General features: G+C 38.9%; 1 protein-coding gene across 4 annotated transcripts in view; it reads right to left on the minus strand.

Moving 5' to 3' along the window:
* Positions 1-16888, minus strand: part of CDC14A (cell division cycle 14A) — a 170434-nt gene that overhangs the window by 54876 nt on the left and 98670 nt on the right. For all 4 annotated transcript variants that reach the window (XM_003808479.6, XM_014346180.5, XM_055115543.3 and 1 more), the window contains exons 8-9: positions 10398-10485; positions 2842-3072 (exon numbers count right to left, since the gene is read on the minus strand). In XM_003808479.6, coding sequence (XP_003808527.1) covers positions 2842-3072; positions 10398-10485 — 319 coding nt within the window. The remainder of the gene's footprint in view (positions 1-2841; positions 3073-10397; positions 10486-16888) is intronic.

A 16888-nucleotide genomic window follows, 5' to 3' on the forward strand; every position in this document is an offset into this window, starting at 1 on the left:
ACCACAAAGTGAAATGCAGATATTGAAATGTAATCCCCAGCAAATTGGTTTCTAGTTTATCTCTGTATAAAATACTTTACGTTGAGGCATGACATATTCATTCCCTTTTCAGTAGCCACCAAAGTTCATTTGACATAGGATAAGATTCTTTCTCCTTCCTTCTTTTAGTTCAATTAAAAGACTGAGTGCTGCTTGAATTCCCAGAAAATTAAGCTGACTTAATTAGGGCAGATGTCAAAATAATTAATAAGCCTATAGTAGATAAGTATGCTGTGAAAAGCAATACAGCTGTAATTAAACCAAAGGTGTAATCCTTATAAAAGAATCCTATGTGTGTGTGCAAGTGGAAGAAAATGAAATAACAATCTCAAAAAGATATTACCACATGTAAATGTGACTATCCTATACAAGAACTGACTTCAATGTTAAAGGTTCTGATTTAAAATAAAAACATCTACAATACAGACTGGGTACGGTGGCTCACACCTGTAATCCCAGCACTTTGGGAGGCTGAGGCAAGTGGATGACCTGAGGTCAGGAGTTCAAGACCAGCCTGGCCAACATTCTCCTGAGGTCAGGAGTTCAAGACCAGTTCTGGCCAGCAGAACCCCATCTCTACTAAAAATGTAAAAAATTAGCCAAGAGTGGTGGCGGGCACCTGTAATTCCAGATACTTGGGAGGCTGAGGCAGGAGAATTGATTGAACCTGGGAGGCAGAGGCTGCAGTGAGCCGAGATCGCGCCATTGCACTCCAGCCTGGGTGACAGAGCGAGACTCTTTGTCTCAAAAAAAAAAAAAAGAAAAGAAAAGAAATCTGCAATATAAAATAAATACATATATTTTTTAAAAGGTAAACATTCACAGGTCAAGAATATAGAGAAAATATCTGTAATAAGAATGTTTAACACCAGAGAGTTTTCTTTGCACAAGGTCTCTCAGGTGAGAAATACTATCAAGAAACACACTGAGTTTTAATGAAAGCTTTGCAGTTCTTCTCCTTTGAATGTGTCAATCCAAGATATGGATGGCTAATCCACAGATAAACTCTACGACGTAGTAATAATAAAACTACTTGAACTAAGAAATAAGGCCAAATTAATCTCAGGAAAAAATACAATTTTTATGGCACAAAACTAAAGTTTGAAAGAGAAGATAGGATTATCTCCTGCTAAACGTTGATACAAACGTTCCCATTAGCTCTCAAGTTCTACTGCTGTTTAAAATACGTGACATGTGGGCTTTTTCTTGGACCTGGGCAATACTGAACAAAACGCAATGGAAAAGCAAACAGGGTGCAAATGAATCACATGGGGACAAGCCAACACACTGGCACCCCACTGTGGCCTGAAAGCAGCACCCACAAATGAGCCAGCAAGTGACACCTTCCTAACAGACTCCACGCCAGAGACAAGATATCCCACAAAGCCAGGGCCCATCCTGCTAGCTAATGGGGAGGGTGGGGAGGGAGAGCTCTGTCCACCCAGGAGGAGGGAGCCTGGCATGGGGAGCCCTGCTCCAAACCCGGGCCACGTGCTGCTCATTTCCATCTCTCTGGGTCTCTGGGAAACCGCAGCTTCCCATTTCTGCTCACATGTTCACAAAGTACCTCCACCTACTCAAATCTTAAACATAGAAACAAGGGCCTACAAAACGGCATTTTAATTTCTGTCAGAACCAAAGCCATACTCGTCTGAATAAGTCAGTTACAGCAGCACTAGGCACATGAAAAGAACAGCACCCTCCCCAACACCTACTAGATGATTAGCATAAAATGAGAGGGAAACCGGGTCTAGACCCAAAACCATGAGCACAGCACCACCCAGCGACACTAGGAGGAGCTGCGCGTGAGGAACTCGAGGCTCCAGCCCAGGGCGGCCCTAGTGATTTCTCCTCGCTGAAATCAAAGACCCAGTAAAATATCTGGAATATTTCCAGTATTATCCATACCGAAAGTTCTGGAATGGAGTGGATTTTAAGCCTCCTCGAAGTCAAACAGCCAAGCTTAGAGCAAATGGTATGTCATATTTTCTGAGTAGCTGACATGGGGTTGCCAGATAAAATACAGAATGCATGTTCCCTGCAATATTTGGGACATATTTATACTTTTTGTTTTAAAAGTATTCATTGTTTATCTAACATTCAAATTTAATTAGGCAGCCTGTATTTTTATTTGCTAAATCTGGCAATCCTAAACCTTCTATAGTCTGAACAATTCCTGCCCCAAAGTATCCACCCCCGGAGATCAGAGATTTGCAAAACCAACTCTTTAAGTTTATTCCATGAGGCAGCATCACATCAGCAGCATTGTAAGCTAGCGGATTGCCCCTAGCAACAGGCATGGAAGACGCTCTGCTCCATGAAGCCAAAGACTAGCAGGGGAGGGAAAAGCAGAGACTGGAATGGGGGTCCAGATAACTGGGTCATAAAACAGAACCACGACAGTGCAAGAGGATGGAGAAGAGATGGGCAATTCTGAAAAAAAACAAAGGAGAGAAGAAAACTAACAACCCTTGTCTCTTGAGAATTTTACCTGTTTAAAGGTGTTCCTGCAGCCTAAAGACACGGCTACTGTATTTCCCCTCATTGTGGCACGTGGGCCTGGAAAGGTAAGGTCTGAAAAACTGGCATATCAAGAAAGCCACACCACCACCAATTGTCCACACCCAAGCAATCGTTTCTTTAAGAAGGGGTTATTAAAATGAGTTTGTGTCCCAGTTGTCTGAAATTTAAAACCTCATTGTTTTTCTAAGACACTAAACAGGTTTTGTTTTATGTTATTTGCTCTTCCTTGGCCCGCCCCTTCGATAAGCACAGCCACCACCACCGAGGCCTTGCACACACCTTTGCAGTGAACGGCGATGGCCCCTTCGGTGTTCTCACAGATGTTCAGGAACCTTCGCACGATGTTGTCACTGGGTGTGCTGCCATCTATGAAGAAGAGGTCATAGTGCTCGAAGCCAGCGTCTGTGAAGCGCTTTGCCTCATAAATCTTTTTGTTTAGCCTCACAACTGCAGTCACATTATGCTTTTTGAAATAAGGAAAGTAGGCTTCAGGGGCGTGAAGAGGATAACCTAAAGGAACAAAGGAGCAGTAAGCAAAAGGCATGCATTTCATCTTCCACAACCCAGAAATACAAAACTCTCAACAATGAAGTGTATAAATCTCAACAAAGCTTGGGAGGAAAGTGTGTTGTGTGAGAGAAGAGGTCACAGCAAGCTCCTAAAAGCATCAATCTGCATAACTGTAAGCACCACAGGAGGTTAAAAAGAAAACTTCTGTAAGTACTGAAAATACATCACTAAAGTTCAAAATCTCAACCTCTTGATTCGAATCCTGGGAGCATACTCTTCCCACTCCCAAAACAAAAGCATTCTTGAGATAATCAAATGTGCATAACAGACCTAGAATGGTTCTTGGTGACTTTATTCTCTCTTGAGCTTTATTCTCTACTTGACAAATAGTTTTCAACTACAGCTGAAGCTTTTTTGCCATATGTATAGTTTTAATTTGTAGTACAATGCTCCCCAGAAGCAATTATTAAGCACCTACTATGTACAAGTCACAATTGTGTATCATTTCAAATTCTCAAAACCATCTCTTAAGTATGGCTAATTCCATTTAACAGATTAAGAAACTAAAAGAGGGGGTGCTGGGAGGATATTGGTCAAAGAAAACAAAATTTCAGTTAGAAAGGAGTATGTCCCAGAGATCTATTGTACAACATGGTGACTATAATAACAATGTATTATATACTTTAAAGTCATTTAGAAAGTAAAATTTAAGTCTTCTCACCACAAAAAATGATAAATATGTGAATACTTAAGTAAGACTTGACTTAACCATTCTACGATGTATACATATTTCAAAACTTGTTGTACACCATAAATATATAATTTTTATCAATTAAAATATAAATTTTTTTTAGTTAAAAATAAAAAGAATAACTTTTGTGGACACTTCCTTTTTTTGAGGGAGGAAGATGCTCCACCTTTAAATCCCCTTTTATTTTTGAGTGGCTCCACCATCATGTGAGTATTCCTGGGAGCTACACAGTCAGCTGGGTTACCGACCTAGCCTTAGCTAATCAGCCAAGGCAACCACTGGGGGCTTTGGCCATTGCAGGCCTTGCAATGGCAGCTCCAAAAGTTCAGGGGACTAAGTTCCCAGCACACTGATGGCCACATCTGTAACCCATTCAGGATTCACTGATCCCTAACATACCAGCTGAGTGCAATTATCTCAATTGGAACCCATTCATGATGGTAGGTTCCAGGGGTGGCGGCAGCCAGCAAAGTGAACCAGACTGTTTCCACGCTGTGTGCTTGGCTGTATTTCTTGCTGCCTTGGATCCCTGTTATGCTAGTCAGCTCTCAGCTCCAAGCCGACTCTTATGCTCTGTGACACTGGGGCTGGAGTCCATATACTATGCCCTACATTTCCCAGACTACCTTTCTATCTGGCTTCCTATTAGTTGTAAAAATGGGAGGCACTAAACCTCAACCTGAGGAGGAGGAAGGGAATTCTTCCTGTCCTCCTGGCAGCATCACTTCAGCAGCAGAAAACAGGAGCAACCAGAGCTCCCAGCTTACTTTGGCTCTCATGCCACCATCCTGCTGCACTCATCTCTGAGGCTGGAGCCCTCATGGTCTCCACTCCTCAACCCCCAAATCCAAACACCAGCTGTGTGGCATTCCCTTCAGAGGTCAGAGCACCAGCCTTCTGGCTCCTCCTCAGAGCTCCCAGGTTCTGCTAACTCCACTTTTGTCCCTTCTGTCCCCCCCAGCCTTAAAGGTACTAGCTGTTTTCTCCAACATATTCTGGTTTCTTCAGTGTTGCCTTTTTACTTTTTAGTCTTCTTTGAAATAAACTCCTTGTATTAAATGCTTTATGTTTGAAATGCCTAGCGTGGTTCCCATTTTCCCACTTGGTTCCTGTTCATCTTTTAAGCCTAGTTCTCCAGCCTTTTCTTAAAGTCTATGAGCTACCCAACATATTCCAAAAACTGCCTTTTACCAGAGTTGGACAGCCATAACTGGTACACTTGGCTAGGTCACACACAGGATGAAGACAGAATTGGAAGGCAGGACCAATTAATCCACAGCTCAGATATGTGATTTTCACAGGCCATGTTGCTTTTGAGCAAACAGGTAAAACAGAGCTTAACTTAAAATCTTCTGTGTAGAAACAATAACCTACACAAACATGGAGAAAACATGCTTTTCTAACTGCAAAAATCAAGTCTGTTTTCCTAGTTGGTTTACTTGCTCAAATTATTTCCCTGCAACAGATTTATAGCCTAAAGCAAAAAAAGAACTGTAGTTGGCATTAAGAAGTAACGGTTTTTCTATCATGTGAGGAATGGGGAGGAGAAGGGCTCATAAACACCTGGGCAGCCTGCCCTGGGTGTGGCAGGCTGGTGAGAGCTTCTGCCTCTGGGTTGCCAGCATGCCTGGGACCTCCAAGACAGCACCTGTCAGACGTTGTGTTAGCAATTGGTTCGGTGCCTATCCCCTTCCTCCCTGCAACAAAGACTGCAAGAATCTCTCTTGTCATATATGAATTTCCATCATGAGTAAATGGCAGCATAGCTAATATGCCTAAATAGACTATTAAGAGAAACGATGTATACATCTTTTGAGAAGAAAACACTGGACAGAAATTGTCCAAATATGGCAACAGGGCACTGAAATAACAATAACAACAATAATTGCACCTAACGTTTATCAAGCACTTACTATATGCTAGCCACTATGCTAAGTGCTTTATGTGGATTATCTCATTAAAACCTACAATTACTCAATTTCTGGTGCCTGGAAAAGCTGGCCCATACACATACAGCTAGTAAGAGGTAGAGCCAGTATTTCAATCCTGGCAGTCAGATTCCAACACCCATGCTGGGGCTAATTTCAAGTAAGATTCAACTTGATTCTATCTGTTAAGACTCCAAATAAGAGAACATGATATGAACATGAGCGGTTAGAATTGGTGAGTAGGTTTTATAAAAATCCTTAAAACTGTTTAGAATAAATTATAACGAACAATGGAAATGTCCTATGACCTGTGAACAACTGTTTGTGGCTTTTACGGATGTACGTGGGTGCTTTTTGCGAGAGACTGGTTTTAGCAATGTGTATAATGTGCAGACCCAGAACTGATGGAGCCTTCATCCGACCCTTACTCCATCTGGCCACAAGATGGTGCGCTGGCATCACTGAACCACAACAAAGTCCTGGAGTTAAGCTGACCAAACACATGAACACGGTATCAGAGTCAAAAGAGATTTTTTTATTCATCTCTTCCCAGGCCCTCATTTTAAAGTTCGAAAACTGAAGAACAGCAGAGTCAAATGACTAGTTCATTCAGTCATTATTAAAAGTAAAAACTGCAAACTAAGCAGGCAAATGTAGAAAGACATAAAATCTGTTGATTAGCCAGCTAATGATAAAAATGTAACCATAATACCTGCTATCAAATAAACGCCTATTATGTGTGCCCAATACTCTGCAAGGTACTTCACATAACATCTCTAATCCTCACTAGGTGCCTGCAGTGAGGATCATATTTCTCCCACTGTGATATATAGGAAAACTGATGCTCAGAGAAGCTGTGGAACTCACTGAAGTTCACACAGCCAAAAAGGAACGGAGCCAGGCTTCAACCTGCCCAGGCTCTTTACTAAACAAGACACTGGGCTTCTCTCATTAAAGGAGCAGGCTGATGCCTCAAATGGTCGGGATTCTCAGTCTGAAGCTATCTCTGTGTGTGTGTGTGTGTGTGTGTGTGTGTGTGTGTGTGTGTGTGTGTGTGTGTGTGTGTGTGTGTGTGTGTGTGTGTGTTTAAATAGAAGTGAGAATGACAGTGACACTTAAGAGACATTTTTACAGAAAATCTGAAATCTAAAATATCTGTTTCATTCTGCTGTTATCCATCATTTATCAATTCAAAAATGTTTAACAAAAAAAAAGTAGGGCTCTTCTCTTCCCCATTGTCAAAACAATGTGAATCAAAATGGCTAAAAGAAACTCCTAGTGTTCCCTATTGACACAAACATACACTTAAGGCTCTTATAATACATTCTGCCCAGATCCCAAGATTTTAGAGCTTCCTTTAGCTACCTCCTAGCAACAGCTACTTGATCACTTCTTTAAAACCTCAGCTTTTCTAACGAGCCTCTAAAATGACTTTCAGCCTCCTCAGAAAAACACAGGTTTCTCAATTCAAAAAAAAAAAAAAATTACCAAGATGTCACTGTAATTGGATCAGGTTTATTAATTCCATCACAAAATTATTTTCTCAACTTCAAAAAGCATTTACAAAGTTAAAGTACTTTACAAAAAAGTATAGTGAAGCTTCTAGTGAATATTAGATCTTAAAATGGAAATTCCAGTAAAATAGCAATATTTTACCAATGGCAGCCTTGAATGAAATTGTTCTAGGCATCATAAAAGCTGACAAAGGTGAGATAAATGTACTTTCAGATTTTTTTATGTCAATATGACAGGGCACAATACATGCATAGAATAAAATATGCATATAGAGCGATATCTTAAAGTGATTATTTCTTGATTATATGATGTTTTTAAAGAGTTTTACTCTTTATATTGCTTAAATTTCCTAGAGTGAGCATGTACATCCTCTATAATAAAATTTAAAACAACACAAAATTCAGAATTAAACAGACCAATGTTTGAATCCACACGCCAACAATTACTGGCCTATGAACCTGGACAAGTTAGGTAATTCCTGTAAGCCTCCAGCTTCTCTTCCATAAAATAAATACCACCTGCTCCAGAGGGTTGTTCTGATCATTAAATAGATGATGTGTATGCAAGAGGCTTAGCACCCTTCCTGGCAGCTAAGCGAATGGTGGCTATAATTTTTCCCCATATTAAATATAGGACCAAAAAATGTTTTAAATATTTTTGACACTTATAACTTATTATACAAAATTGCGTATCCTTTTATCTAACAATTTACAGAAGAAACTACAGCTGCAAAAAGATGTATGAACATCTATGCCAACCACAGCAGTTTTTAAAAAGTGAAAAACTTCATCTGGTTAAATAGATGATTAAAAAGGAAAAAAAGAGTAAGAATAAGAGATAAACAACTTAGATCTCATTCAAAAATAAATTAACAGGCTGGGCTCAGTGGCTTAAATCTGTAATCCTAGTGCTTTGGGAGGCAAGAGGATCGCATGAGCCCAGCAGTTTAAGACCAGCCCGGGCAACATAGAGACCTCATCTCTACTAAAAATTAAAAAAAAAAAAAAAAATCAGCCAGGTGTGGTGGGATGTGCCTTGTAGTCCCAGCTACTTGGGAGGCTGAGGCAGGAAGATCATTTGAGGACAGGAGTTCAAGGTTGCAATGAGCTATGATCACACCATTGCACTCCAGCTTGGGCAACAAAGCAAGAGCCTGTCTCTAAATAAACAAAAGCAAAAACCAAAAATAAATTAACACAATATGGCACAGTCATATGGTAGAACAAAATGCAATGCAGTCGTGGAAAATGATTACATGGATCTTCATTTACTGCTATAAAAAGAAGTCGTGATATGTTAAGTAAAGAAACCTGGCTGTAAGATAGTAACTATGTTATGATCCCACTTTTGTTAAAAAAAAAAAATTTTCAAAATGCATGTATCCATAGAATATACAATGTCTATATACATAAAAACTTTTAAATGGCTTTTATATCTCTCAATTTCTCATTAAGAAAACGTAGTCAAACACATGAATCACAAATGGTGAAAGTCTTTCGACTTTGCCAAATATCCAACAACAAAACTACTACTGAAACAATATCCCTACTAACATTTCCTGGGCCTGAGTCAGATAATTTGCACAGAAAGCAGGTTTAATCAGTCTTTTCTTGAAAGGCCAATTATCAGAAAGCAGTTTCCTCAGGCTCTCAACATGTAATTCCTAACAACCCAAAATGACAGAGGTTAATTATTGAATGTCCAGACCAAAAAAGATTATTTAGCAAGCTTATAAGTGAGAAGATCAAATTCTGACTTCACCATAGAGGTATCCTGTTTGTGAGCTTAACTCTCTAGACCTGGATTGCCCATTCGCACGGTAAAATCATGATTCAAGCAGAGTTCCCTATTAAATATGTCACAGGTATGAAATGATAAGCATATTTATGAAAGCTCAAATTATAAAACCTAAATGCATGAATAACAATATACAATGAAACTAGATTCTAGAATATGATGATTAAAGAAAAATAAATCTTTTTTTTTTTTAAGAGACAGGGTTTTGCTATGTTGCCGAGGCTGGTCTTGAACTTCTGGCCTTAAGCAATCCTCCCACCTCAGCCTTCCAAAGTGCTGGGATTGCAGGCACATGCCACCATGCCCAGCTGAAGAATAAATCTAGACCAGAGGTTTCAAGTTAGGTTCCCTCAGAACACTGGTATTCCACTTCTACGGTCAGATAGAAAAAAGAGGGGGGGGGATATTTTGTTCATGGATATTTTTTCAATTTTATGTACTTCTCTTGTAAATTATTCTTGAACCTCTGTTGTCTATCATTACTTGTTTTCTAGGGAATGTTAGTAGATAGAAAAAATTAGTAAGTACAAAATAAGTCTTAATGGGAAAACTTGCATAGCTGATCATGTTTCATTCAAAAGGTTTATTTTTAGTTTTGTTTTTATTTTTTTCCTAAATATGTATGCCCATGGCAATAAATTATGCTGCAAATAAGTAGTTTAACCACTGTCAGCTAGAAAATTGTACCTAGTTGTCACAATGGAACTAAGTGTATCAGTGTAGTGGCAATGTTTAGGAGCCCTCCTCTGGTTTGGAGTACCAGTTCTGCCTATTACTTTGTGACCTTGGGCAAATTCCCTACTAACAAGGCTCAATTTACTCCTCCCTAAAATGCAGATAACAATATCTGTATCTCATAGAGTTGTGTTGAGTGTTAAAAGAGATAAATGCTGTGATCTGTGTAACTATCACCTAAGTATTCAGTAAATGACAGATTGTCTTCATCATCATTATTCAACATGGTGTTACCCAAAGAACATCTTGATGTGTAGCACTCTACCAACAAATAAATCTGAGAACCACTGAAAGAATACAGCAATCTGCTTATGAGTTTGACCAGTTTGTTTCTCAGATTCTTCTCTAATAATTGGGGGTCAGGTAAAGTGAACATCCTATTTGTGGCAAGCTAAAAATTTGTTAAGTTCTAAAACAGTGATTATAGCTCCACCTACTGGAAATACAATATTTAACACACTATTACTACTGCTCAATTTTTTAAATTATGAATATTCTTTGGAGAATATTACCAAAGAAAATAATTATCTGAGGAAGTTAAGAAACTTAGAAAGATAAATCAAAATAAATGTTTGGATGGTAAAGGAAAAAAAACCTACCATTCTCAATTTTGCTTTTAGGATGTGGTCCACTAAATGCTAAAAATTTTCCTGGAACAATCCAGTTGAAGTCACCATTTTCAACTCGCTGGCAGAATTTTGTAAGAAAAGAGAAGAAAAATATTTTATAATTCTTATACAATTTAGGAAACCCTTACAAATAAAACTGCTTTTCACTCTTAGTACTAATTAGACATACATGTAGACAAACATAGCTTAAAATAAAAACATGCACCTGATTCTCAAAATGCTATTTAGGAATTCAATCTGCTTTAGAAAAACTTGTGTCTAGACTGTATGAAATGTTTAGAAACTTTTATTTATGGCAGAGGTATTTTGCATAAAATGTTTGTTTCCTGGCCACTCTGCAAAGAAATGAAATGAAAACAAACATTGCTTGTCCTGGCGATAAATAAGAGAAAATGGGAAATATGAAAACTTTCCATGAATGTAGTAAACATATTTTAAACAATGAAAAAACATCTGTAAATATCAAGCTCCTGATGAATACACTTCCAATTTTTTTTCTCTTTTTATAGGGCTGTTATCTCTTGTCAATGCCGATTTTTAGAGGGGGAAATGGCAAAAGGCAGGAGCTAGTGATATTGGTGCATCCATTCCACAAACCAGAGTCAGCCAAGCTGTACTCTGGAGGATAACAAGATTCAAGCAAGGGACATACATAGAGTCAGGTGCTCCTCCACTCCAGCTAATGAGACACCTTGTAGGAAAGCCAACTGAACACAGCTGATCTTCCAACTGAATTTTCATGTGAAATCTCTCTTTTTAAAATGTTGACTTTTTAAATTAAGTTTTTAACTCCTATGAAACCAAATAAAACATGCCCATTGGCTGACTTTGAGCACCAGTTATCAGCCTCTAGTCTAAACACGCTAAGAGATCCTCAGAAAAGGCTTAAAAAGACCAAGAAAGTAGCCAAGCACATTCCCATGGCTCCATCATCTCCCCCATTTTCTTCCCTTCCCCATGTGCCTCCGAACCATGGGACACTGGGGCACGAGTAAGGTTACCCCAAATTTTGCAGTCATTAGAAGGCATTTGTGCAATGCATCACAAAATATATATATCACCTCTTCACTTACGCTGTCTTTACCACCACCACCCCCTCCCCACCTACCCCTACCCTTGCCCTCCTTGTCTCCATCCTCAGCGCAGGGAAGTAATGTTCTCTTCACTGGGCCATCCGTTACCAACCATATAAAAAGCTTTCTCCCCCCATTATATGGCAAGGACCTCAATAGTAGAAAACTGACCCAATATAGACTCTGTACTCTACCATAAGAACACAATAAATATTTGTTAAACAAATTGGAATACGGCCATCAAAAAAAAACTGGAGCCATTACTTTAATTACTTATATTACACATTATCATTTCCATGAAAATCAAAATTTGGCTATAAAATATAATTGTCATTTTTTAAATGCAGATTTTTTCCCAGTTATAAAAAATTATATGTGAAACTGTGCATACCATTTTATAAACATCTGAACTGCATTTAATCTAGTTGTAATAAACATAATATCTCCAGCTGGGCGTGGTGGCTCACGCCTGTAATCCCAGCACTTTGGGAGGCCAATGCAGGTGAATCACCTGAGCTCAGGAGTTCAAGACCACCCAGGGCAACATGGTGAAACCCCGTCTCTACTAAAAATACAAAAAAATTAACCAGGTGTGGTGGTATGCACCTGTAGTCCCAGCTACTTGGGAGGCTGAGGCAGGAGAATTGCTTGAGCCCCAGCGATGAAGGTTGCAGTGAGCCGAGTTTGCACCATTGCACTCCAGCTTGGGCCACAGAGTGAGACTCCGTCTCAAAGGAAATAAAAAAAATCTCCAAAATGCCCTAAGTAAAATCTAAGAAACCCTGAGTGTTATGATTGCACATGTGAAATTAAACCTCAAGCATAGCTTCTATTTATAACAACTTAAATAAAGAATCTAATTATGGCAATTAAAATTTGCTTGTTTAAATAAAAGTCTCAAATTAATTATCCAATATCTCTCAAGTAATTATTAAGCTTAACACAGTATTTGAAAATCCAAGAATAAAGGTATGCACTAATCATCAAGAGACTAAAACCAATTCTTTATGAACAATAAAAGAAAACAGGTTTCTACGGTCACTATTTCTGTATCCTTGGTCACCAAGTAGGTTAGATAAATACGCTCTGCAATATCTGCTTATTTGGATTACAGAAATCCATTTGGTTAAATAGCAACCTTTTATAATTAATCATATGGAGAGAGGCAAGGGGATCCCTAAGATACATTCATTCACAGAACCAAAAGAATATGTTTGCAAATCCTCCTACCCAAAAAGATAAATAGTAGATAATATTGGGTTATATTCAGCAGCCAGGATAAGGCTGATGGAATAAACAAGAAGATTTAGGTCTTAGACCTAAATCTGAGAAAAAATTAATAAGGAAGTTACAGCTTTTAACTGACCTAATATAATATACGCTTACTTTGGTAGTCTTCCAAAGTTAATATTTGTGCCTTTATTCATAGTGAATTATACAAATGTCAATGTTTATCAATAATAAAATACTTTATATGACCCAAGTTGGTTTTTCTAATTAAACACACACATACACTTCAAAGAAATCTAGATCAGACAGGAACTTAAGGTACTTTCCAACCCTACCACATTTTGTAAACAAATACCTAAGCAAGGATGAGGCAAGAGTATGATATCACCACTTCTGATCTAAAGCCTACTACCTACCAAATACTATGCAAAAAAACTATAGATGTTCTTCACTGTAAGAAAAATCCAAAATAAAAAAATCTGAATTCCTGAAAGTGATACATTTAGGTGTTGTTATTCACCGTGCTATAGGATTCTCCAATCTACAAAAGATTCACAGCTTTCTTTTGAATAACTCACTCTCCTGGTGCACTCAAAATATAATTTGACTAAAAAACATGAATTTTTACAATTCCTTTTTTTTATCTGGAGATGGAGTTGCATTCTGTTGCCCAGGCTGGAATGCAACGGTGCGATCTCAGCTCACTGCAACCTCTGCCTCCAGGTTCAAGCGATTCTCCTGCTTTAGCCTCCCAAGTAGCTGGGATTACAGGCACACACCACCAGGCCCGACTAATTTTTTTGTATTTTTAGTAGAGACCGGGTTTCATCATGTTGGCCAGGCTGGTCTCGAACTCCTGACCTCATGATCCACCCACCTCAGCCTCCCAAAGTGCTGGGATTACAGGCATGAGCCACTGCACCCGGCCAATTTTTATGATTTCTAAGAAATGCATTTGTGACTCTATAGTAATGGTCACAAATACATTTTTCTGTCCAAACACTGAGAACTATTTGACCTTTTTACTACTGTAATAAACCTACAATAAGATAGAAAAGATAGTCTTTGAGGTTGACGATTACAAGATTGATTTCCTATATCAACAGATGTGTTTTCTAGGAAAACATGCAGAAACAGTTTTGAAGCGCAATTCAACATTCATTTAGACATTTGCTGAGCCTTTATTATATATCAAGGACTGTAACTTGGTGTCAAACATAAAATAATAAAAAGCATTCTCTATGCTTTTACAGAGTCCAAAGGCAGGTGGGAATGACAAATAACAGTAACAAAAATGGCAGCAAATATGTGGATACCACTGACTCTGTGTTGAGCACTAGTGTATTCTATACAACTTACTTATCATAGCAACCCTATGAGGTAGATGTTATTTTCATCTTCGTTTTATCCATTAAAGAAAAAGTCACATTACACTTTGAACATGCGATACTAAAAGTACGTAAGAGGAATGACAGTGGCACAAAGACTATTTTGAAATTTAATAAGGTAGAACCACAATGGCATTTTAAAATTCATTTAAAAAGTGCCTTCTTTATATTTCCCTAACTTCTAAAACAACAAAACAGTGTTGACAGTATAGTTGTATTACATAAACGCGAATATGCTGTAAGGACAGGCACTTTATGAACTTAAAGCAAAGTAAGTATTTGAATTATTTGGTTTAAGTTGACATGCCATCTGGCTTTAAATAATAATCAAACTCTAGATTATTAATTTAGACTTGCTTTTGAGGGAGACGGTGTGGTGGAGCAAAAGAGGAGTGTCCCATGTGGATGACTGCTTCACCTCTGCTAGCATCAGCTACAGCAGGGAGACAGTGGGGTTGGAAAACATGTGGAGGCCCATTCCAAAAGTCCAGATCAGTGAACACCTCTGCTGGTACAACAGCAGGGTGCAAAAATCCAGTGCACATTTGCAGATGCCACTCCAATGTTCAAGACGCAAAGATGATTTGGAGTCAGCAGCACAAACATAGTTGTTGAAACTTGGAACTGGATGCACTTAATCATACAAAGTGTGTATAACCAGAAATCATGAGGTCCTCAAGAACCCCAGCAAATCAGGGTGGGCAAAGGAAGAGAAAGGATTTGAGAGGGAGGCTGAGAAAGATGGCTAGCCATGGAGGGAGGAGAAATCCAAAAGACAGCACATTATAAATCAGGGAAGGAATGCGAATTAGAGAGCAACCACAGAATAAACCAAGTAGGAAGAAGAACAAGCATAGCCACTTGGTTTTACGAACCCTTGTGTTAGCAGGAACAGTTTCAGTAGAGGCCAGACCATAATTAGAGTCGAGACTGCTCTCTTAAGAAGTTTGGAGATAAAAGAAGGAAAAGATACCAAACAATCATTAAAGAGGAAGAAAAAAAAGCCATGGGGAATTGTTTAGGTCAGGGTAAGTCTCAAAACATTTTATAGACTTAACCAACGTGAGCTTTGAACCAGCAATGGGTGTAGCAGATACGGAAACACTGGGTCCCCTCGCTTTTGCAGTTGCGGTGGCCAGGAAGTAATTTTGCTTCCTTAAACTTGAGGCTTTGGAGTGGTGTAATGAACACTACCAGACAGCTCCAGGAGAATGCTTCTTCTAATAGTTCTTCCAATATTCAAATTGCCACAGGAGGCGTACTTCCATAACTGCTCCAGGTGGTGAGGACATGCCCACATACTTGCATTCTGGGGACTGCTTGACCCCAGTCCTATGGCAGTCCCATTACTTCCAGTTCCATAATCCACCAACATGTAAAGAAGGCAGACCAAGCAGCATCCAGATTACATTTTAGTTTGCTGTACAAATTCTAATCCAAACAAAGTCTTGAAGCATCATAACTTCAGTGTTCAACAATATTGACTCCTGCTGTTGACCCGATGTGACTTGCTGAGAGACAGGAGGCCTAACAAACTTTACTATTTCTCAAGGTAGGTGCTAAAGAGCAATTGTTAGGACTCTACACCACCTGGTCAATCTGAAAATTTACTTATGCAGTGAAGGATGACAGAGTCAACCTGGAGATAGGTCCCCAGTCACATATTAAACTAAATTGATGTTCCATACAGAACTGGTCTTAGATTAAAACATCTAGCAATCTGTGTTGTAAATAACTGACTTAGAAACAAACAAAAAAAAAACCTCACTCTTGCAGCATAGATTGGCTGCTGATAAAAGAAACATCATTTGAAGAAGTTGTCTACCATGGTAAATTTGTCCCTTGGAATATTACTGCAAAATCAGAATGGATTCTTAATCAACATGTTTTAGGCACTTTCCACTGAAAACAGATCATATAAAATATCTTGAAATGTGCTATACTCCTGTTTTTAGTATTATTCACACATTTATTCATTAGTTCTTTCATTCCACAAATAATGACTGCCCACTATGAGTGTACTGTGCTAGTAGGTTACTTATTCAAACAAAGAAGAATAAGACACAGTTCCTGCCCAAAAGTACCCGCAGATACAGGAAAGACACAGATGTGTAAACAGAGTACCACACAAGGCTACATGAGAAGAGCTTCCATGGGGTTGAGAAGGACTTAACAGTCAACCATGTAAATACAGTGGACCAGAAAGAAGAGCTGACGGGCAGGAGGAGGGAGCAAGAGCATGTGCAAAAGCTCAGAAGCCGCCACCGGGTAAGCTGCGTGGATTTGGGTATGGGGAGGGAGTGGAAAAGGACAAGGGTGGAGAGGAAGGACAAGCCCATGTCAAGAAGGGCCTTCTGTGCTGTAGTAAGGAGTCTGCATTTCCTCCACACCTTTAGTCAGTGTGGAGCCCATGAAGGGGAAATGATAAAACAGGGGAATGATATAATCAGACTTAATTTTTAAAACCTACACCCTGATAGTAATGTGAAGTCTTGATCGAAGAGGCCCAAGATCCAAGAAAGACTCAATCCCAGGCATCCAGAATGAACCCATGCTTTTTCACAAACAGTTCCCAGATGGGCTACATTGTAATGTGGCTAAAATAATGTGAAATCACTTTCTAGAATAGAAATGGTCTTTCCCCAAAAGAGCACCCTTTAGGTGAAGATAGCAATAATGATAACCTGTGAATTGCTTGAATATCTCAGGAACAAAATAGTCCACATTTCAGCCTGTCATGGATCAGTGAGAAATTTTGTATCACAACTAA

The sequence above is a fragment of the Pan paniscus genome, chromosome 1, assembly GCF_029289425.2.
Source record: "Pan paniscus chromosome 1, NHGRI_mPanPan1-v2.0_pri, whole genome shotgun sequence".
Taxonomy (NCBI): domain Eukaryota; kingdom Metazoa; phylum Chordata; class Mammalia; order Primates; family Hominidae; genus Pan; species Pan paniscus.